Genomic DNA, 23,147 nt, shown 5'->3' on the forward strand with positions numbered 1-23,147 from the left:
AGATAGATAGATAGAGATTTTATTAAAGTGTCCTACATCATAAGATGCCCAGCCCGCACGGGCTTACAAGACACTCGCAAGATTGTACATATATAATGATACATATACACAAATAGACAGTTACTCATGGATACATCGTTCTCCAACGTAACTGCCATGCCTTCTCTATGAATTTTCCAAAAACAATAACTTCATTACTGAACAACCAATTTAACATTAAACACTCAGACATCCAAAAGAGATCTGGGTTCTTATCCTGAATCTTTTCAAATAAAACAATTCTTAAATCATGATATAGTGGGCAAAACGGCTTCTGCCCAGAAACGAACAACAGTCGGGCAGATACTGGCACTGAGGAGGATATTGGAAGGAGTAAGGCAGCGCAACACGTCAGCGGTGATGACCTTCATTGACTTCCAAAAGGCTTTGGACACCATCCACTGGGGGAACTCATGAGCATTCTCTTTGCCTACGGAGTTCCAGACAAGATGGTCCAGATGATAGAGGCAAGCTACAGCCAGACTCGAGCCAAGGTTCAAACCTGCGACAGTGGCACCAAATAATTTGAGATTCTATCTTGCAGGGTGACACTGGCCCCCTTCCTGTTAATTGTAGCGATGGACCATGCACTGAGACTCTATGGGGACCTACTACGGGTCACAGACAAAGTCAGAGAAAGAAGGATGAGGCTGGGCACTGCGTCAGGCATCCAGAACTTGAGGCAAGTAAATTGACTCTATGGGCGCCAACCCAGGGCAAAGCCAGGAGGGGAAAGAAGCGTACCATTTACAGACGTAATGCGGTGCGGCAGCTTAGCTATAACAACATTGCAGAGCTCAAGAACATTACATTACATTACATTACATTACATTACATTACAGTCATTTAGCAGACGCTTTTATCCAAAGCGACTTACAATAAGTGTATTCAACATAGGTAGGGAACAAAAACTACTAATCACCAGAAGTCTTTAGTGCATTTTCTGCAAAAACAAGCAACCAAGAGTATACCTAGCGCTAAGGTAAAAGTGCAATATATCAGCTACCTATTTCCTTAAACAGATGAGACAAAATAGCTAAATCAAATGAGCATGAGCTAAAACAATTAAGTGTATCGACTAAACAAGATCCAATAAACAATACAACAATAGAAAACAAGCGTTCGTACAACTAGTTAACAACAAGTAGGTCAGGCAGAGAGGAAGGGTAGTGTTTCCTGAAGAGGTGGGTTTTCAACCTGCGGCGAAATATGGGCAGTGACTCTGCTGTCCTAACATCAGTGGGAAGTTCATTCCACCACTGTGGGGCCAGAACAGAAAAGAGTCGTGACCGTGTGGATCGGCCAGAAGGACCCTTGAGTGACGAGGCAATCAGTCGCCCCGAGGTGGCATAAGAACCTTATGTTAGATAGGAAATTGTGGAGGGCAGCGACCCAGAAATCCCGACTTGGTGTTGGCTAGACCTCACTCTCGCAGTAACAACAAAACAACGAGGTAAAGTGATGTAACTTTGTAGATTTGTATTATTACAAAACATGCATTAATCATTGCATCCCGCCATTTTACCATCTACTGTACGTAGCTTGGATAGTTGCAATTTTTTATGAATTTTGCAGATTTTAATGAATGTTAAAAAATTACCTTTGGTAATGTATGTATATTTATGCCAATACATTTGTATTTTACTCTAGTAACATTTTTAATACAGGCCCTTTGACTTGCGACAGATATTGTGGAAGTGCAACTTTTACTTAAGTTAAATAATCTCAGAGTCCTTTCTTTCAGCACTGCATGGAGGACATGTCAGTGTGCATGAGGCCTCACTCACTGGAAAGGCCTGTGGTTGGATCAGCTCCAAGCATGCTGTACACTTATAGATGTCAGACGGTGCATTTTATTTAGACCTGTATGCTGTAGATGCGTATGCACATGCTACACGTCAGCACCAATAAACTGCTACCCGTCACTTAACCACTTAAACGCTACTTGGCCGCTCTGCACGCTTAATAGACGAAATAACTTGGAGGTAACATCAGTTTAGCCTGGCATGGGCAGACTAATATAACTGCTGACACAATCTGACATAGTTACTGTATGTACTATTTATTTGGTCCTGCATCATGCATGTACTGTTGATATAGTGTCATTGTTGTTAGACAGGTGCAATTATGGTTTGACCCTAAAAAAATTGCAACAGAAGGTTTCTCAACTGTTTTGTGTAGTATTAGGTGTCCTTAATAACATACTAAAAGTTTACCAAAGTTTGACCATGCGAAAGGTGTTATTTTAGCATAATATGCATAATATGCCCATAACATCCTATATAAGGCAAAAAAGTCCAAATTTCATCATTCTTTAAGTAACATGTGACATATGAAACTAGGGTGTTTGCATGATTCTGAATCCATTCCAAGCATTAGTTTTGCACAAAAAACGGCCACACAAACGTGATGAGGTCAGCACATTTGGTCAAGTGGATATGGCCTAATTTAGCCCAAGGAGTGTTTTTTGTGCAAAACTAATGCTTGGAATGGATTCAGAATCATGCAAACACCCTAGTTTCATATGTCACATGTTACTTAAAGAATGATGAAATTTGGACTTTTTTGCCTTATATAGGATGTTATGGGCATATTATGCATATTATGCTAAAATAACACCTTTCGCATGGTCAAACTTTGGTAAACTTTTAGTATGTTATTAAGGACACCTAATACTACACAAAACAGTTGAGAAACCTTCTGTTGCAATTTTTTTAGGGTAAGGTGCCTTTTTTTCATATATGCCCTCACCTATGTAGATTATGTTACTGATCACGAATCAAGAAGGTTATTGTCTCCACCAGGCCGAAGGTGTGAGACTTATGTATTCATCCCTGTCTGTCCGTCTGTATGCGTGCGACCCGCGTGCGTCCATCCGTCAGTCCGTTATTCCGTCTGTGAGCAGCTAACTTTTTTAAATCTCCTCACGGTGGCGTATTTTACCCGGCTGTAGGTTTTAACTAGGGTTGTCCCGATCGGATCAGGTGATCGGAAATCGGGGCCGATCAGGTCATTTTCAAATGATCGGAATCGGATCGGGAGCCAAAAAAAGCTTGATCGGGACATCTCTATAGTATCAATGTTATATCATGATATTAGACTGGATATTGTCTGTGATTTGGGATATTGTACTATTGTGATATGGCATAAACATGTTCTATAAAATATAAATATCGGATCGGGAAAAATCGGTATCGGCAGATGCTCAAAATCAAATGATCGGAATCGGATCGGGACGAGAGAAAAAAAACGTGATCAGGACATCCCTAGTTTTAACCATTTTAACTTTTTATTATTTTTATTTTAAGCTGCTTATCCTATCTTGACCTCCTGGCCTTTGTTCATGGCTCCCTCTTTTCCCCCTATAGCAAATGTCTTTGCGGAAAATAGCTAATCTACGAGCTTATGGATCGGCTATTTCAACCAAATGTTTGCCTATTTCTGCTCAATGCTTGCCTATGATGACCTGCTCAGGGCCACTAGGGTGTGGTTAATGAGGCCCTCAGGTTCAGTTGTTAAAATGTATTTCAGTTGCATGTGTAAAGCAGATATTTCCTATACGGATGTCAATGTCCTATAATGTTTTTATCACAGCACTGAAAACCAATTTATTTTAGATGATTGTTAGTTTTTTTGCTCATTTGGAGTCCAAGATTGTTTTGGAATAATAATAATACAAAATGCGTATGTGTATACAGTTTGTATTATGTACTTTGTATGTACAGTTCCTGTTTTGTGCAATAACCCCAGATCAGAATGAATACGTAAATTGAACACAATGTCAATAATTGCACAATCATAATGTTAATTAAATTGCGAGAAGACCACGATCATGGTTGAAATTAGATTCGTTGTGCAGCCCTATAGTCATCATGTGTTCCATACATAGGAGTCGATGACATGCTCCGTTCTGCCTCTTTATCACATTGACAAGCAGTGGATTGTGGAAACTGCCACATGCATTTTATGGGAAGGGGAAAAAAAACTGCGACCCAGCAGCTGGCAGGGGATCAGCTTTCACTCACAGCAGTTGTTTGCAACAATAATGTTCTTTCCAGGACCAGCTTCTGTCTCTCTGAAGGACCATAACCTTTGGAATAGTTCAGTGGTTTTATTTTTGTCTACGCAAGACCAAAACCTTGGGGGTCCTTGACCCCCAGATTAATATGTATGTGGCCTGTGCGGACCTCCATCTGCAAGGATTTTGTGCCAGGGAGTCCCCCGTACAAGATGTGTGTCGTTACAATGTTTTAAAAATGGCATTTCCACAAGCTCACAATGTGTCACGTCGCGAGTTATGGTTTATACTTTAAAGTGGTTAAATTGATAAAATAAAGCAGCGGTATGGATTCACTTCCATCCTCCTCAGCATATCATAGCTTTAAGTCAAAAGCTTACAATGGAAAACCAAACCCTTCAGTATATTTTCTAAAAATGTAATTCATCCTGTCCACCGTTTCCTGTCTGGCAACCATATACCTCAGAAACGATACCTGCCAACAGCAGATTATTAGATAATATCTGTGTGAAAATGAACATAATTTGGCCTGAGGGTGGCACTAGAGGAAAGGTCATGGGTTCATTTTCCAAGAATCATGTGTCAGCATGTCTCTCAGCAATGCTCATTAGATATGGAGATATCTTGCGTGAAAACTGGACATTTTGGCCCAAAGGTGGTGCTAAAGGAAGTAAATGGCGATGAGTAAAGGGCCATGAGGCATGAAGGCAAATTCCATGGCAATATGTCTACTGTATGTTTGGAGTATGATTTTTAATTGACACAGTATGTTATGTATTTAAAGATTCTTAAAAAATATACAGTATATATATTTTTCACTTTCTAATGATAATAATAATTGAAAGAATTAATGACATGGTCCATTATTTTTAAGATAATTCAGTTTGGGACCACATCAATGGAAAATGGTGCATTTACTTTCTTCCAAGGCACCAACCTGCTCAACTAACCCAAAACAGGCCACGCATTCAATACATTTAGAGTAACAATCTTTATTTTTTTAATAGCAGAAATAGCAGATCTACAAGCACACAATGTGTCCCAATACGCCGTGTGAGCTTGCAGAAAAACGTTGTGAGCTTGCGATTATCTCAAATAATTATGATCAGGCGATTATGTAATAATTGCATACAGGTACTGTACATGCACTCATTGACACCCTCAGAGGTCAAGGGTCACACTATACACACCTGATTCGTGGTCAGCTAAAACAAAATCTCCAAGCCTGCAGCATCAGAATCAGACCGTTTCGCTGAATCTTGACTTTGTCAGCCTTTTCTTTCATACTTTTGCCTTCATACTTTTTGGGTCAGATGATTCAGGACTGTGGAATTTTAACAAGTCAGCTAATACAAACAACAGCCATAAACTTTAGGCTCTAAACACGCAATATAAACACAGAACCGGGACAAGAACAACACGGAGCGCAACAATGGCAGCTTTTTGCGGGATTTCGCTGAGGTGAAACGTACGTCGCCTGAGGGGCATGTGTGCCTAATTTAGCTAGTAAAACACAGAATAGTGCTGGCCTGGTGGGTACACGCTGTCTTTTCCCCTTGTCCTGTTCTTTCTCAGTAACTCAGCATTCCTGTTGAGCCAGGCTGAGGTGGAGTAAAGGAAACCACATCCTCTAACACACACTGTACAGGGGTTCCCAAACTTATTTTTTTCCCTTTTTTTCTTTTTAGAACTTACAAAACATACAAAAATACGTGATGAATAAGCCATTGAAGCCCTATTTCAGGAACAGCTCTTAATAGCCGATCTACAAGCCTGTAGATTGGCTATTTTAGGTACAGTGAAATTCAAATTTCTGGAACGTTCTTGAATTTCGCTTGGAAGATTTCAGAAAATCTTTAAAAAAAAGAAATGTTTGAACATCCTATTTTCAAATTGGGATGGGATTGAGTTTGCACGGCAGCTACAACCAAATATGGCGTGCGTGCGTGTGTCGTGCTGACTGTGACATCAGACCCAAACAAACAGTGTCATCGTGAAATCGGACAAAAAAGTGTGTGACATACTGTAGGTGTGAGGGCCAATACCAAGTAAAAGATCATTCATATATTTTGCAAGTTTGAACATTGTTGTAATTATGTGTACGCGGTTGTCACAAAATCCCTAGGCACACCTGGATTTGTCTCAAGGCCCACCAGAGCCTCACACCGTTTGGGATCCACTGCCCTAATACAAAGCAATAAGACAAGGAGATGCGACAAGCAGGTAGCTTGGTAAGTAGCCAACTGTTGTAACGCACAGTCGCACATATGAAATGGTGGTACCGTGTATCTATTCTTTGCATTCCATTGTCTGGTAATACGGTCTGTTTTTCATTTAGTTAATTATGAGATGTTTCAGTAATGCATTCATTCAACACAGATTGCTATCACCACAATACTTCCTGGACAATAGCAATATTTTGTGCCTGTGCTGTGGCTATCCTTACAGACACTGCTTGATAGCTAGAGGCTGTCTGGTACAACTGATGACCACAGCATTTCATCACACTGTGAAATCATGTTGACTTGGCTAATCGGCGTGTCTTTTTTGCGGTGGTGGAAAGTCAGTGATGTAAAAGTACATTTACTCTACCGTACTTAAAGCCTCACTATGTAACTTTTTAATGAATAAAATGTAATTTTGTCCAACATGTATCGTAGATTATATAATACAATATAACTTTTGGGGTGGTTGCATTTTGTCTTCCTGCTCTTCTATTGAGACATTTAGATTGTGTCAGCTAATTTCTCACAGGATCTGACATGAATTTTGACCTGATGGTCAAGATTCAATGAATCTGTTATCAGACAGAAACAAACTGCAGGTTGAAAAGTCCCTCAGCTCTGTACTCGGTAGAATCTGCACCTGACTGCACCTGACTCGTAAACTCAGACGACTTCTCAGTTAAAGTGGGTGACAATATTATCACACGAAAATCTTTCCGATGATAAAATGGCCACCAACATTATCAGAAAAGTCAACCAAAGAACAAGATTCCTGGGTCTCCTCACTGGTCAACAAAAAACACCTTGAAGACCCTAACAGGAGCCCTTGATTCAGTTCTCATCTTACATGATCATGGTACCACAGCACCTCAAAGGCCCTTAATTTAAAACAAGGCTCCAGACTTCCCAAAACAAACTGGTCAGGCTACTTGGCCTCACTCCCCGAACCCACCTCACCCCTGCCCATTTTGATAGGCTGGAATGGCTTAGGGTTGACGACAGTACAGCATCTTACAATGGGTCTGGTCTACAGTAGATACCCATGTACCTGTCTAAATACTTAATGTCAACAAAGTCCACTCTCACAACAACAGAGGGAGTTTAACAAACCACGTGCAACCCACATTCGGCTCAAACATATATGTATGTATATATATATATATATATATATATATATATATATATATATATATATATTAATATATATATACACACATAATACACGTACAACACGTGGTACTTTTACTCCACTGCAAGTATTTGAAATTGAAAATTACAATACATTAACCAGTTCAGGACTCTATTTAAACTTAGCCTATATGTCGTGACTCGTGATGCAACCCATTGTGAGCTTGTAGATGTGCTATTTTCAAACATTACATTTTATTTTATGTATTTCATACATTAAATACATTTGAAAACGTGTTAAATGGCACATTTTAGATAATGAGTAGATTCTACTTTTGGTACTGTAAGTACATTTCGATACAAATGCTTTTGTATTTTTGATCAGGTAAATTTTTAATTCCAGATCGACTTTTACTTGTAACAGAGCATTTCTACATTGCAGTATTGATACTTTTTCCACCACTGCCTGTGGGCAGGTGGGATGTGTATCTGCCACGCTCGTGGAGGAACTGAAGTACAGTTGGGTGCCACTGATATTGTCCCTTATCATTTGACCCATTTAGGCCTGACCTCAATTTTTTTTCAAATCCTTCTAAATCCTCCAGTTTTCTGAAATAAATATTTTCACGATTTTTCAAAAATAGCAGACCTACAAGCTCGTAGCGCGCCACTCGGTGGCGCGCTATGAGCTTGTAGATCTGCTATTTTTCAATAGCTAAATTATAACATAATGTTTAAAACACCAAAAGGGGTTCCCGCCCAAAATGGGTTAACTGTCCTTTTGCGCAGATCACGCAAACCTCAGCAAAAAGAAAAGGACAATATCGATGGCCTCCAACTGTACATGTTGGCACCCTGGACCAACAGGCCTTTCAATGGACCTTCCTTCTCAATGCACTCATTTACACATCAAAAGCAGCCAGTGAAAGGAAACCAGAACCTGACCCCTGCATGCCAGATTGGCGGGACTGATGCCGATCCCCATTTTGCACAGACCAGTATAGAATATTTTTCTAGTCAACGACCACCAAATGTATTTGCCTGTGGACCCCCAACTGAAAATATGTTGGGGGTCAGGGACCCCATTCAAGATTTGTGTCACAAAAAAAGCTGATCTACGAGCTCAAAATGTGTCGCATTGTGGTTCATTGTGCACGAGCTTGTACATCTGCTTTTTTCAAATAACCTGATGAATGATGCTATTACTGTATATTGATGCTATGATGCAGATTTGCTTTGAGAACCATGCACTGTCGTCCTAGACCACCCATTAACAATGTTTGATTTGCCGATCTACAAGCTCCCCCAACACGTCGCAATTTTTGAGTGGTGTAAACCACTCCTACAACTGGCTTTGTTAGTCTGTCTGTGCTCAAAAAATGAGCATGGTTGCTATGGTCACCCAGTTCACACGGGTGTGATTTCATTACGTCAGACATTACGTCAGACCACAGCTGATCAGTCTATATAAGACCTTACACCACTCAGTTCACACGGGTGTGATTTTTTTAAATAATGGTTGATATACTGTATACAGTATATCGGCCAAACCATTTTATCGGCCTGGCTCTACGGGAAACCATCTGGGGGGGATGTAACAAGGATCCCTCCTTCCCTCTGGAGGGTGCAACGTGAGCGGCCTTCACCTCACTGTTCTGATACAATTACAACACGGACAGCTTGCAGGGCATGGCAACACTGAGACCACATCACACACGTTAGCTCTCATATTTACATCTTATACTGTCGCTGCTGGGAGGACAACTTGTATGTCCAAAGCCTTTACTTTTCGGGGGAAAGAAAGAAAGAAAGAAAGAAAGAAAACTGTGTTCCAAAGGATCCAAGCACTATTTCGTCACAAGGTTTTGTTAATACTTATATACTTAATATTTATAAACACATGCGATGGCTGCAGATCTACAAGCTATTATAGCTCGGCTTTCTATCTGCCATGAGTATAAAATATAATTAATAAAAACATCATGAAAATAAAATAAAATATATAGATAGGTTTCTGCCCAACAGCGACAATACAGAAAAGCACTCAACAAATAATATAAAACATTGTAAGTGAACATCACTAGCAAAGGTTTATGAAGAAGGTTTAGTGTATGGTTTCATGTGGTGTGAAAGCAATGTAAGAGTGTTGCTATAAAGGGAAGCTTTGAACTATAGGCTCAGCTAAGCATGGACCCCCGTCTGAAAGGGTTTTTTGTGCCACAGAGGACATTTCTGTTTAATCTTTTCAAAATTATTACAAATCTTACACTATTTTCGAAGGATTTTATAAAACTCATTCGAAAATAGCTGAAGTATAAAACAGGGTTTAAGTGTTAAAATTCAGATTTAATTTGGGACCCCCTGGGGGAATTTCAGTTCATGGCTGGTTATCATAGACTTTGTCAAGCCAGACAACTCTTACACAATATCTGTAATAATAGCCAGACAATACAATGTCTGTAACTCAAGCAAGCCGTCATCTGTTTGCCATTTCCGTTCACGAAGATATATTTTAAATTTTATTAAAATAAAAAATATATTTTTATTTCCATTCTGCTAAACTGCAAGATAGATTGGATTGAGCTAATTTGGCTTTCCACTAAGCCTTATTTACGTGACTGCTAACAGTAGTGTTGCGAGATGGGATGTTCACTTAATTTTCTGTGCATTTCCAGCGCTTCCGATGACTTTGCATTTGAAGATTGTGTGAGACTAAAGTCTATCTCGAGAGCCTACTGCAGGTCTACAGGAACAGCATTTTTACTACACAACCCATATTGTCCATATGGACCTTTCTCTGTGTCCTACAAATCCCATGATGATGCATTTCGTTGGCAAGCACTGGCTGGGCATCACATTTAAACTGAGTCACAGAATTGGCTGTGACATGTCCCATGCTGTGTCACACAGCCAATGAGGGCAGCAGTACAACTCTGGAATGGAACATTATCCCTACTACAAATATAGTATCTGAGAAATACATTGTATACAAACATGAAAGCATGCATAAATGCACACACAGACACCGCACAAAGACAATAGTCACTCACACAGTCACACTCAAATGTACAACAGAACAAGACAAAACCACACTACAAAAGACAAAAACAAAGTACATCAAAAACAAAAAAACAACCAACCAAACAAATCAAATCAAAGCAAAAATGTTCCTGTCAGCCATTCCAAATGTACAACACAGACAGCCCTGGCAAGCCTCTTCAGAGTTACTGACCTGTTTTCCTTGAATAGAGTTAAGTGATACAGCTCTAACCATTTACCAATATTTGGTAGTTGTTTAGATCTGTTCTTTCACATTTCTCTGTAAATGCAGCTGGAGTTCCCTATTTCCAACTAATACAGAAACTGCAGATTTAGCCGATGTATGAAAATCTATTCATTCACAGACTGTGACTCAGCATCACACATCGTCATCGCCCCTGCCAGTTGTTTCAAAATTCAGATGGCAGGTGATTCATTTATATTGGCTGTCTGTTATCAAAAGTTGAAAACGTGTTATTCAGTGACATTTAAGTTTGACCACAACCGCCAATTGTGGGTTACACAGTATAGCGCCTTTATCGAAGGCGATTTACAATGTGCATTACATTCATCCATTTACACACCGATTGCGGAGGAAACCATGCAAAGCACCAGCCTGCTCAGGAGCAATATGGGTTCAGTGTCTTGCTCAAAGACACTTCGGCACCAACTCCGGGGGAGCACGGGATCAGGTTCCCAAGCGGCCACTATAGGCTACCTCCTCCGCTACTGCTGCCCTATAAAAATAATGTAAAACCACACACAATTGACTGATTATTAAAATAAACATGCTCTGATAAGGCACGTGGCGCACCCATCTGACCATGAGTGTTTTTGCAAAACTAATGCTTGGAATGGATTCAGCATCATGAAAACCCCCTAGTTTGACATGTCACATGCTACATAAAGCATGATGAAAATGTGAATGTTTTGCCTTCTATAGGTTGTTAATGGTATTGTCACATATTGTGCAAATTATGAAAATTGCTCAACATAATGCAAGTTACAGTAGCATCTGGCAGTTTCTAAATGCTGGGGACCCATACTCAACACAACATAGCATAAAACCTTGGTGTACTCAACATGTCTAGGTTCACAATGGGGCTCTATGGGCTGGCAAGTAGACTAAAAGGAAGACTGTGCTGTTGCAGGTAGCACATATAGATCAGTGAGTTAGGCTACATGATCTGGAGGTTGTGGGTTCTAACCCCACTCAAGTCTTTACTTTCAAGAACAATTTCTAGAAGAACAACTTCAAAAGTAAAAAAGCAGCATTATTGACTGGTACCAATGGCGCAGTGGGCTAGTCAAATGGGACACCACAGTACACCTTGACAGTTCAAACAATGTGTTAGGTTTGTAAATAAACCATCGATGTGTGAGCATTAGTAGTGTGATTATTTGATTTGCCAAAATCTGCCATTGCCAAGTTGCCAGGCTGCCATTGCCAAGTTAAATAATTCAGAAACTACAAAACATTTCAAAGTAAAAAGTTCCAGCATGTGTGCCCACAGTAAGCTGAGTTATAAAAAGTGTGAATGGAGTTTCTAGGTGAAAGTGATTTTTTTGACGTGCCAATATCTGCCATTATACATTTCTCAAATTTGAAAGCACTATATTTCTAAAACTATGACACATTTCAAAGATTCCTTTTCAGGCAAACATGTCCACCGTAAGATGAACCTAAATAGATTTGAATGGGGTTTCTAGGTTTAAGTATGTAGGACTAGTAGCATGCCAAAGTTTGTGCTATTGCCATTGAGAATGCATTGGGTGTTTAAGTTAAATAACTCAGAAACTACAAAACATTTCAAAGTAAAAAGTTCCAAAAATGTGTGAATGGAGTTTCTAGGTGAAAGTGATTTTTTGACTTCAAGGTCCTTTTCTTTACCAACTGCACCATCATTACCTTTGCCTGTCTGAGTGAGATTAGCAGGCGCTTCTATCTTCTTCTTTCTTCAAAGTAAAGTTCCAGAGTTGGATTTGAACCCACAATATCTGGATCATGTGGACAGCCACTTAAGCTACCAGCTGGGCTGTCTGTGTCCTGTCATGGTTTCTCCTCTGTATTACCTGATTAACATCCATAATAACGCTTAAAAGCACTAAAGACACCTTTGATGCACAGCAGCAAACACCATTAAAATGCTCTGTACATGATCCCAAGGCCCCATTTGAAAAGTGACACCAAGAAGAACAACTTAAAACTTAAAATCACAGAGAGCTGCAGTGGCACCCTTGTTCAGATGACATCCATGTGAGCCAGAGGTTGTGAGTTCAAATTCAGCTGAGTTCCTCCTACTTCCATATCCATTAGCATTACCAAGCAAACAAACACACATACTTGCCATTGCTGTTTGATCCTCTTCCTGGTCTGAGGATCTGAAAAATTACCACATGACCAGTTCTAACTTTGCTTGTAGACCTGCTACTTTTGCTATTTTTGTCTCCACCAGGCCGAAGGCATGGGGAGAGAGTATGTTTTGCACTTCTTCTGTGTGTGAGTGTGTGCGTGCGTGCGTGCGTGCGTGCGTGAGTGTCCATCCAATCATCCAATTGCCATCCAAGGCAAGGTTAAATGCCACCCTTTTCACATTGGCCTATTAAAGCGCCACCAGGAGGCCACAACCTACCCTGCCCTGGTGGAGACCTGTGCCCCGAGGGGCACTTTATTTTTAATCCTGAAAAGTAACACTTTTGGACCTATGAGTTTTCCATCCGACAGAGATGATATTATGTGATGTTAGTGTATTAGTGTAAAACCTAAGGTAGTCAAGAACTACACAACAACATAAATATATCAATTTTCTTGTTCAACTTGTCCTCACATTTTAAGTCAAATCACGACCTTGCTTGCTATTTCCATTTCCATTTTAGTGACTACAATGTTTCAGTGTCCATCACTGTGGTAACCAAATAATTCAGTACTTCAGTGGGCTGATGTTTGAGAACATTGATTCATTTAATGAAGTTTATTTTATACATTTCATTGAATATTAAAGGTGGGTGAATGATAAAAAAGCTCTATATTCTGATAGTAATCCTTGCTTTAGTGTGTTTGTTCAGTATCGCCATCTCTTTAGAAAATAACACTTCTTTAGGTGGCATATCAATCATACAATCAGGAAAGAATAAATAAAATAATACTATCAGCTTCAATGTGTATAGTGCTTGTCTGCACATTAATTTGTTTCATCACTTCCAATTTCACTTGTTTATCCTGTATGAGTTCTCTCTCCTGCTTGGGTAGTTGGTTTCACACCTGAAAATGTAGTTTACGAAAGAGCTGGAGAGACAGGAGAGTGGAGACTCCTGTTACAGAACTTGAACTCTCCACAGCAGTGGTTACTATGGGAATATGTAGAGCTATTTAAAAACACTCATTTCAAAAAACAAATCACTTACAGGCACTTTTAATACATTTAATACTGTGAATTCTTGCATCGGCATCTTATCATTACAGGGCTTCTTTCCAGGAATCGTATAAAGGCAAAAACAGAGCTGTGTCTGAGTCTGAGAACGCACTGCTGCTACAGTATGTCGCCGTAGTAAAACGCTTAGAGTGGGTTTGCTTTAATTAAACTTTATTGTGACATGTGTATGTGGTTAGCACGCCAGCATGTGACTTCCAAAACAAACTGTTAAAGCTTCGGGGAGCCAAACCATGAGCACTGTCTTTCCAACAGCCGTTAGTGTACATGTTGTGCATAGTCAAACTCAGTGGTACTTATTTAGACTTTAGATCTTTACATAGATACATATTTTGTATGTTTGAACATGTTTCGCCTATAACGACATGTCTGAAATATGTTGAAAGTGGTTAAAAACGACACAGTAAAATGTAAAGAGCAGTTATAGCTACGGCATTCTGCTTGTTCACATATTCTACTATTTTCGTCAAATGAAATGCGACACAAAAGTCTGCATTAAGCATAATGTGAATTATACAGTGCGAAATACAGTAGCAACCTCTGTTGGAAATATCTAACTTTAGCTTTTATTGATATGCAGTAAACCCCAAAGGTTGTATTGGATTACTGAAAACTATTTGAAAGCTCCAACTCCTGCTGCCATGCTGGCTGACTGCTGTTGCACTGTTGAGCTTTATACAAAATGTTCTTTCGATGGCATTCATGACTCACCAGTGAACCTATATGGGATGCTTCCATTGCTTTCTAGTTTTTATACACTCAGAATTGATGGTCTTTTCAATGGAAGAGAATCCAGTGTACCGTAGCTTCCTGAAAAGCAGTTGGTGCTATTTAGTCACCAACTAAGTAAAGTAAAAGTAGTCAAAACAGCTGATCTACATCTACAAGCTCACAACACGTTGCATTTTGCCACGTGCTGTGAGCTTGTAGATCTGCTGTTTTTGACGAATTCCCTGCCCCCGAATAGGGAAACTAGGGTTCGCTCCGAGTACTTCTTTCAACCCTGAAGGAGGCTGAGATGATTTTCCACCTCAAGTGACGACACACGTTAGGAAAACACTCAACACTGACTTACCAGAAGTCGTCGCATGAAGCAGAACTGTGTTGAATAAATAGCTTTTTGTTTGGGTTGTGCAGCTGAGCTTTTGAAATTCCAAAAAGGTGATGGTGCAGTGATGCAATACGGAGAAACGTTGACATTAAAAGGAGTATAAAGTCAACAGCGTGGAGCTTTGCCTGTTAATTTCATATGGCGCATAACCAATATGAAATGTGCTTCAACTTAATCCTCAGTGTTCATTTAACTATGACAAATAGCAAAAATAGCAGATATACAAACTACGGTAGCAATGTGTCACATCGCAAGACGGGGGCTTGTAGATCAGTTATTTTCATTTTTCATTTTTTTAAGAATGGGAAAATCTTCAAAGATTCCTGAAAATCAAAGTCACATTCAAGTTGTTTTTGTGTGTGAAAACCTTTAAACATTTTTCTGTGCCCTTTAACTGTGTGCCAACACACACTGAACATGAAGTTTACTTATTACCGTACAAAATGCGTGCATTTTGCGTGATTTACAAACATTTATTGCAAGATTATTGTATGGTATTGAATTATTGGTGAGGAGTAACCGATAATAACAAGGTCTTTGCATGGTACTGCACATACATTGTAATGCATACAATTTGATAGAATGTATGCATAAAACTGCATGGATATCAGACAAATTGATCTTTAAGGATTCTTATGTTGTATTTTCAGTGAAATATATATGGCTACTACATATGACATTAGCGCACACATCAATGTCTGTGTGGTTTAACCATGGCACATCAGTGTAAATATGCTTACAATTATTGCCATCAACTTCAAAAATATAAACTTCAAAAGGCACTTTAGCTCAAGCAAAATTAAAAAGTCATAACTCATTTATGTTATGTTTAGACAATATACAAAAATGTATTTCAGAACAATCCAATCTTATTATTACACATCGTTTCTTATTCAAAATACTGTAAGACATTTAATCATTAGATCTAACCAAATGTAACCACTTTACGTGTACTTTGTTGTACGTCAAATACTGAAAATACCGCTCTACAATCTCGCAATATGTTGCAAGGTGCCATGTTGTGAGCTTGTAGTTATTTTTGCCAAATGTTTCAATGTGCCTATTTTCGCAGAATGTCCGCATGTTATAACTTGCCCAGAATAAGGACGCTAGGGTTCATGTGGTTAAATTGTAAAAAAAAAAAAAAAAAAAAGAGAAAGAGAAAGAAAGAAAAAGTGCATGACTCAGTGTAGAATTGTGACATTTCTTTTTTGGTCAAAATTCCATTACGCACAAATTGGCCATTTAATGCATGTAAAGGTGAATGTAAGGTCCCAGTACTGGACAAAAGCAAATTATGATAGCTAAATAATATTGGGACACTTTTGCACACTATAATATTGTCACAAAGCAGACAAATAAGTAATCATTCTATTATGGTTGCAGTCTTTCTCGTTTTGTAAAAGTTGGTTAGTACACTACTAACTGTTATGATGGCTGCAAATCTTTGCATCTGTTCAGGAAGGTAAAAAAACTGCGTATTCTACTGAAACCTTAGGCTAAACCTGACTATTATGTAGAATTAAAGGTGTGTAGTTTGGACAATAATCGACATTTGAAACTTTTACGATTTATTTTTTAAAACATGTTTTATCCAGTATGTCACAAAAACAGAACACAAGACAACCTAACTCCTAACTGTGCAGTGATGTGAAAATGTATGAATGTTTTCTTTTTCTTAAGGCGATCAAACTGGTGTGTGTGCAATTTATTTCAAGCATTTCTGACTGCAATAGGGATAAAACTAACATACCAATAGGTTTGTTTTTTACTGTTATTGGAAATAAAATATACACAGTTTATATAATATACCATTCAGTCAAAAGTGTAATTCCAAACAATAAATAGAAAGGACCTGGAAATAACCCTGAGACATCTATCCATCCAGATACTGTAAGGTCTCTTCTTCATTTCAGCTCAATGTATTCATCTTCATCTTCAGTCATGATGAATCACCTCTGACACAGTATGTACTCATGTCGTGCATTTTGGTTCAACAAATGAAATTAACATCTACTCTAGCGCCCTTTATTGGTACTAGACAAAAGGCACCACTTTGAAATGTATAATATAAAGTATCATCCATGTACAATAGAATAGTATGTCATATTGAGCATTCAGACATAGCAATGTTGACAGGTATCAAAATGGGGGTCTGTGGCCTCATGCAGTGGTTCTCAAAGTGGGGTTCAGAGACCCTCAGGGGGTTTGAATTGGACCCCCTTACAGGTCTGTAACTCTGAGAGTGTACAAATGGAACTAATTGGACCCGTAAGGGTCCATTTGGTTCCATTTGTACACTTTCAGAGTTATGGGGGTCCTTGAAATGTAAATGTTTGAGAACCACTGGCCTAATGCATATCAAACTGGGGGTGCATACTGTAGGTCCTTGACATTGAAAAGGTTGAGAGTCACTGTCATGCTCAGGTATGTCTCAGATGTTGTCTAATAACGCCGTGGGTTGGATCTCAGACGTCAGGTGGTCAGTCTATGACGTATCTATGATGCTGTATGCCTCCTTGCCTCCATATGTTTCAGCCTGATCCGACCGCCTTCGACTCCCATTATAAAATGAAAGTTATGTGAGAATAAAGAAAGGAGGAAATGTGTCGCTTATCAGTCCAGCGGTTTGGGAGATTAGCCCCAGACATGCATGCAAGCACGCGCACACGCACACGCACACGCACACACACACACACACACACACACACACACACACACACACACACACACACACACACACACACGCACACAGTCTCACAAACTAATTTCCAGACGGAAGGCTCCTCACTGTACACAATCCCGTTCGGTCCCTGTGACAGAGAGTCCATACATAGACTCTGAATGAGCCACAGGATTGCGTTTCACACACGCGCAGGGCTCTCTGGACAGGGCTCTGCTTTGGAAGGCGGTGCGGTCGCCGCCGCCGCCGCCGGGGGGGCCTTGTAATGGCAGTGCGAGCTGCCGCCGCCACACGTTTTCCCGCTAGTCCTCCGCACCACCAGCTTCCTGTTGCACAGGCCCTGCCAGGTCTGCAGCGTCTTGGAGCTCCACACCCACACGCCGCTGGTGATGCCCACCACCAGCGACATGAAGATCTTCAGCATGAACACGGCCACGGTGGGCACCGACGCCTCCAGGGAGCAGTCCTCGTTGCGGCGCCCGGGGAAGGACGTGCACACGCTCTGCAGTGCACGGAGCTTCCAGTGGTCAGCGTTGAGCCGCTCGTAGATGTAGCAGATGATGACGCAGGCGGCGGGCATGGTGTAGAGGAGGGAGAAGACGCCGATCTTCACCATGAGCTTCTCCAGCTTCTCCGTGTTGGTGCCCCCCGTCTTCATCACCTTTAAGGGCAGCGGTTAATCGAACAAATCGAATTTATCGATTATTAAAATAAAATGTGATAATCTGATTTGTGCAGTGGGGGATAAAGATTTACCTTTTCGATTTTTTATAGAGCAAAATTATCAGATGTACACGCATCGTAATGCACCATTTTCTTGTACAACTGCTATTTTGAGTTTACAATAGAGCTTAAAGGACCACTTCACCACTTTTCAACATCTCTTCATATAATTGGTCCTCACTAATGTTCATGATAAAACACCACCATTTTTTCCTACTCAGTCTGTGTCTCATAGGAGGGCTTTGGGCAGTTCGGACACCCGTCCACCAGTGACATCATCATTAGGCAGATTATTTTTTAAACAAGATTTGTTTTAAAATATATTTAGATTTTTATTATCGTGAGAACGATGGCTTCAACTTTTGCATTGCAACTTTTCAGGAAAAGAAAGCCTGCCGTTTCTATTAGCTTGGATTCACCATCGATGATGTCACTGGTGGACGGGTTTCTGAACTGCCCACAGCCTTTCTATGAGACACAGACTGAGTAGGAAAAAATGGTGGTATTTTATCATGAACATTAGTGAGGACCAATTATAGGAAGAGAAGTTGAAAAGTGGTGAAGTGGTCCTTTAAGTGGTTAATCAGACTAATGGATTTAGGCAATTATAAAATTATCAATTGTTTCGCATTGATTCGATTCGATATATATTTTTTTTCTCAGTGGCCGACGGCCGCCCCTTCACTGTGGAACTCACTCCCAGCTCACATCAGAGCTGCCTCCACCTTCGCCGTGTTCAAAAGCACACTCAAAAACCCACCTTTTCAGACATGCTTTCCCTGCATAAATCCCTACCACCCACTTTGTTTGTTTACCTTTCGCTTAATCTCTAGTGTTTAACCTTTTTAACTTTATAAAACTAGTTTATTTTTCTAATAAAATAGTTTTTATTCTTTTGTCCTGTAAAGCGACTTGGAGTACCTTGAGAAGCGCTATATAAACCGTATGTATTATTATTATTATATAAAAATTAAAAAGTAAGCTACGTATTAAGCTATATATTAAGAAAGAAAAACATGATTTTCGACTATTGTTCACTAATACAATAATGGATAGATGCAGACTCTAGTCACCTTGCGGATGTGGAAGAGCGCCACGAAGCCCATGAGGATGAAGGAGGTTCCGACCACCAGGTAGCAGGACAGGGGGATGAGCACGAACCCCGTCAGGGCGTCCGTGTCCATGCTGCCCACGTAGCACAGCCCCGTCAGCTCGCTGCCCGCCACCTTACCATGACAATGTACACGTTAGGCATCATTTAGCAGACGCTCCTGTCCAGAGGGACTTACAATAAGCAAGGTGAATGATCACAGTAAATAGAATGCGGAGAGGACAGTGCATCGCCTCGAGAAACCTGGTAAATAATAATCTGTCTAAAGTAAACAATACATTCAACAATATGCACATGGAAACTATATAGGATGCCAGGGAAATAATGAACCTAGCATCTGTCTAAATCAGTGGTTCTCAAAGTGGAGATCAGGGACTCTCGGGGTTCCTTGAGGGGGTCCAAACGGACCCTTGCAGGACAGCAACTCCTTGAAATTAAAATGTTTGAAAACCTAAATCACATTCTTGCTTTTGTGGGAAACAACAAATCTAACAAACATAAAAAAACATGACAACGAGTGACCAAGACATAATATGTCTGATCATATCATGGGTCAGTCGCTGGCATCCATCCATCGAGAGAGAGAAGGTGGTAAGAAAGGGGCTGTACCTTCCTCATGGTGAGGATGATGATGGTCTTGACAGCCGGGATCCCCCAGGCCGCCATGTGGAAGTAGCTGCTGTGCGCCTCGATGGCCTCGTGGCCCCACTTCTTGCCGGCCGCCAGGAACCAGGTGAGCGTCAGGACCACCCACCATATGGAGGACGCCATGCCGAAGTAGTAGAGGATCAGGAAGACGATGGTGCAGCCCGTGGACTCCAGCCCCTCCTGGATCACGTACAGCTCGCCGTTCTCGCGGTCGCAGGCCACGTTCTCGGCGCCGGCCACCAGGCGGATGATGAAGGCCACCGAGTAGACGTTGTAGCACATGCTGAGGAAGATGATGGGCCTCTCCGGGTACTGGAAGCGCTGCGGGTCCAGGAGGAAGGTGAGCACGGTGAAGGTGGTGGAGAAGAAGCACAGCGTGGACCACACCGCCATCCAGATGAAGGCGAAGTCCTTGTCCCGGCGCGACCAGAGCACGTCCACCGCGGCCGAGCAGCGGGGCGCACACGACCGGCTCTTCTCCACGTACTGGAACTTCTCCGGGTTCTCGCACAGGGCCGGGCCCGGGTCGGCTGGGCCCCCCTTGTGTCTGGGGCCGCCCGCTCCGGGCTGCCTGGGTCTGGGGGGAACCGGCAGCATGCCCTCCCCCCTCCTGGCCTCCGGACGTGTGTCGTTGTCCGGCGCCTCGATGCACAGGGAGTTGGGGTCATTCTTGATGGGCAGTTTGGAGCAGTCGAGCGAGTCGGGCCAGCTGAAGCTGAAGTGTTCCATGATGGGCAAGCACCGCTGCCTGGCCTGCTCGCACATGGGCCGGCAGGCAGGGATGGTGGTGGACACTTTGTCCGTGCACATGGGAACGTAGAGGGAGCACAGGAAGAAACGCAGGTGCGTGTCACAGCCGTACTCCACCAGGGGGGCGAATTCGTTCAGCTTGACGCTGGCCTCGGCCTGGCTCTCGTACTTCATGAAGTTGGGCATACGAGTCATATTATAGCCGATGCCCTGGCACATAGGGATAGTTATGAGTTCACATTTAGCCGCTCTGCTCCTCTCTATGTCATACACTCCCATCTCCAAGCTGAAGCCAGCAGTAAAATGTTGGCACCACCACACCAAAATGACAATCCTTGTAAGTAAATACTCCATGGAGGTCAAGGTTGAAACAAACTTTTACAACATATGAAACAAGTTGCAAGTGTTTAGCCCATTATTGCCAGTATATATAATAGCCTACGTTTCCTCTCCAATTTCTGATTATGTCTCAAGAATCAACACGCGTAATACCAATGTTGCGCACAGTCCAGCGCGAGGAGAAAAAGAAAAACACACAGCTTCATGACTGTGCTATCCTTTTAATTACCACGGGGCGACCGAGTTATAAAATAACGACAAAGCATGCAGCCGATTACTAAATAAACATCGCATATTAGGTAGCCTACTTGTGGTGCTGCTGTCCAATAATAGTTCCCCAATTCATACGAGCAGTGGAAGTTTACCGCAGTGAGTCGGGGCCGGGGGTGTATAGCAGCCTACAGTAGACCGTTGTTCTCCATACTTTGGCATAGCAGCGCGCAGATCGAGTGGATATTGGCTCATGTCGCTCGACCTCCCGTCATTCCCGTCATGTGTGGAGGTGACACTGAACGCTGCTGCTGTCCGCTCTCTCTCTGCTGCTTCATCAGCGGACAGCGGGGGCGGGACCACATGGCTTCACCCCGCCTCCACAAGCTGTGTACAACTAGTGGTGGACAATGGACCTGTAACAAAGTACATTTACTTAGTACTGCTACTTTCTTTTGCACATGACTTTCATTCCAAATTCGCTATAGGAAGGTTACGGTATCATGGGACCCAAGCTTACAAACATACATTTTATGAATTAAAAATACAATTTAGTAAAATTACTTTTGAACTTTCATGAGATTCGACACAACTTGTGCCTCAAGTTCATATTGACTTGTAGACTACCGTATGTTATAAATTATGCAATTATTTCCTGTTTCCTCTGAATGACTGCCTATTGCCTAAGGTTGGGCCATCGGGAGCATCTGGAAAAGTAGTATTAGTAGGCTATGACTATTGACCAGTTAAAGGTTAGCACAGTAGCCAAAATCCTGAACATATTTGAAGCATTCATTCATTGGGGTAAGAGGATCCGTTTTATAGCCTATAGCCTACTAGGTTGTCATCTATGGAAGGGAAATGACAGAAATAAAACAAACACATTTTTCAAAGGGTCATGGAAAAAGGCAAAAAGGGTCAGTGGCTAAATTGACTTATATCTGCACATTTATAAAGAAATACAATAACTTTACGCATTTTCCCTTTCAAAATAGAGATTCTTCTGAGAGTGAGAAAGAGCTGAGAGGAGATGGAGGGGAGAGAGACCCAACAACATTGGATACTAGCAATAACAACAGTAACAACAACATTAGTAACAATTTTGTATCATTAACAATTAAATAGGCTATAGATCATTGCAATGCATTAGTAGTTAGAATTTAACCGGGTCCCCCAAGGGCCATGGGGGCCTATATTTGGTAGATTGACTATTTACTCACCTTTAATGTGCCCAGAATAGGGATGCTAAGGTTCACATGGTTAAAATAGTGATTGTAAAGGAGCACACAAGTAATAAGTATTCATACTTGGCATCAGCATTCATCTCACATTAGAAATGTACCTAAATATTAGTGATATTAACTGAGGCAAATCTATTGTAAACGTCCCACTGGGAGGATTACAATAATGATGAGGCTGTCTTTTCATTGTACATGTACAGTAAGCCACTGTGCATATTTGTCCACCAGAGAGTGCCGAAAACGCCAACACAAACTCAGGCTGAAATGCATCACCAGACAAATTAAAGACAATAATTTAACGTATGGTATAGGTTTCCTATCCACATTATCTCGTTTGGTAAGATAAAAGCACAATGACACTTTGGTAGAGGTTTTGTGTAGTTATCTTGCCGTTATGTAATGTAAATAGTTGCATTGCTGATTAGAATCAGAATCAGAATCAACTTTATTG

General features: G+C 41.1%; 1 protein-coding gene across 1 annotated transcript; it reads right to left on the reverse strand.

The window, feature by feature from the left end:
- Window positions 1-16,551: 16,551 nt before the first annotated feature.
- Window positions 16,552-21,838, reverse strand: LOC306928530 (frizzled-9-like). Its single transcript, XM_079508733.1, has 3 exons — window positions 20,118-21,838; window positions 19,471-19,623; window positions 16,552-18,335 (listed from the first exon to the last, which is right to left on the reverse strand). Exons 1-3 carry the CDS (start codon window positions 21,258-21,260, stop codon window positions 17,856-17,858), a joined length of 1,776 nt encoding a protein of 591 aa, XP_079364859.1. The 5' UTR covers window positions 21,261-21,838; the 3' UTR covers window positions 16,552-17,855.
- Window positions 21,839-23,147: the final 1,309 nt, after the last annotated feature.

Source organism: Electrona antarctica, assembly GCF_951216825.1.
Source record: "Electrona antarctica genome assembly, chromosome: 8".
NCBI lineage: Eukaryota > Metazoa > Chordata > Actinopteri > Myctophiformes > Myctophidae > Electrona > Electrona antarctica.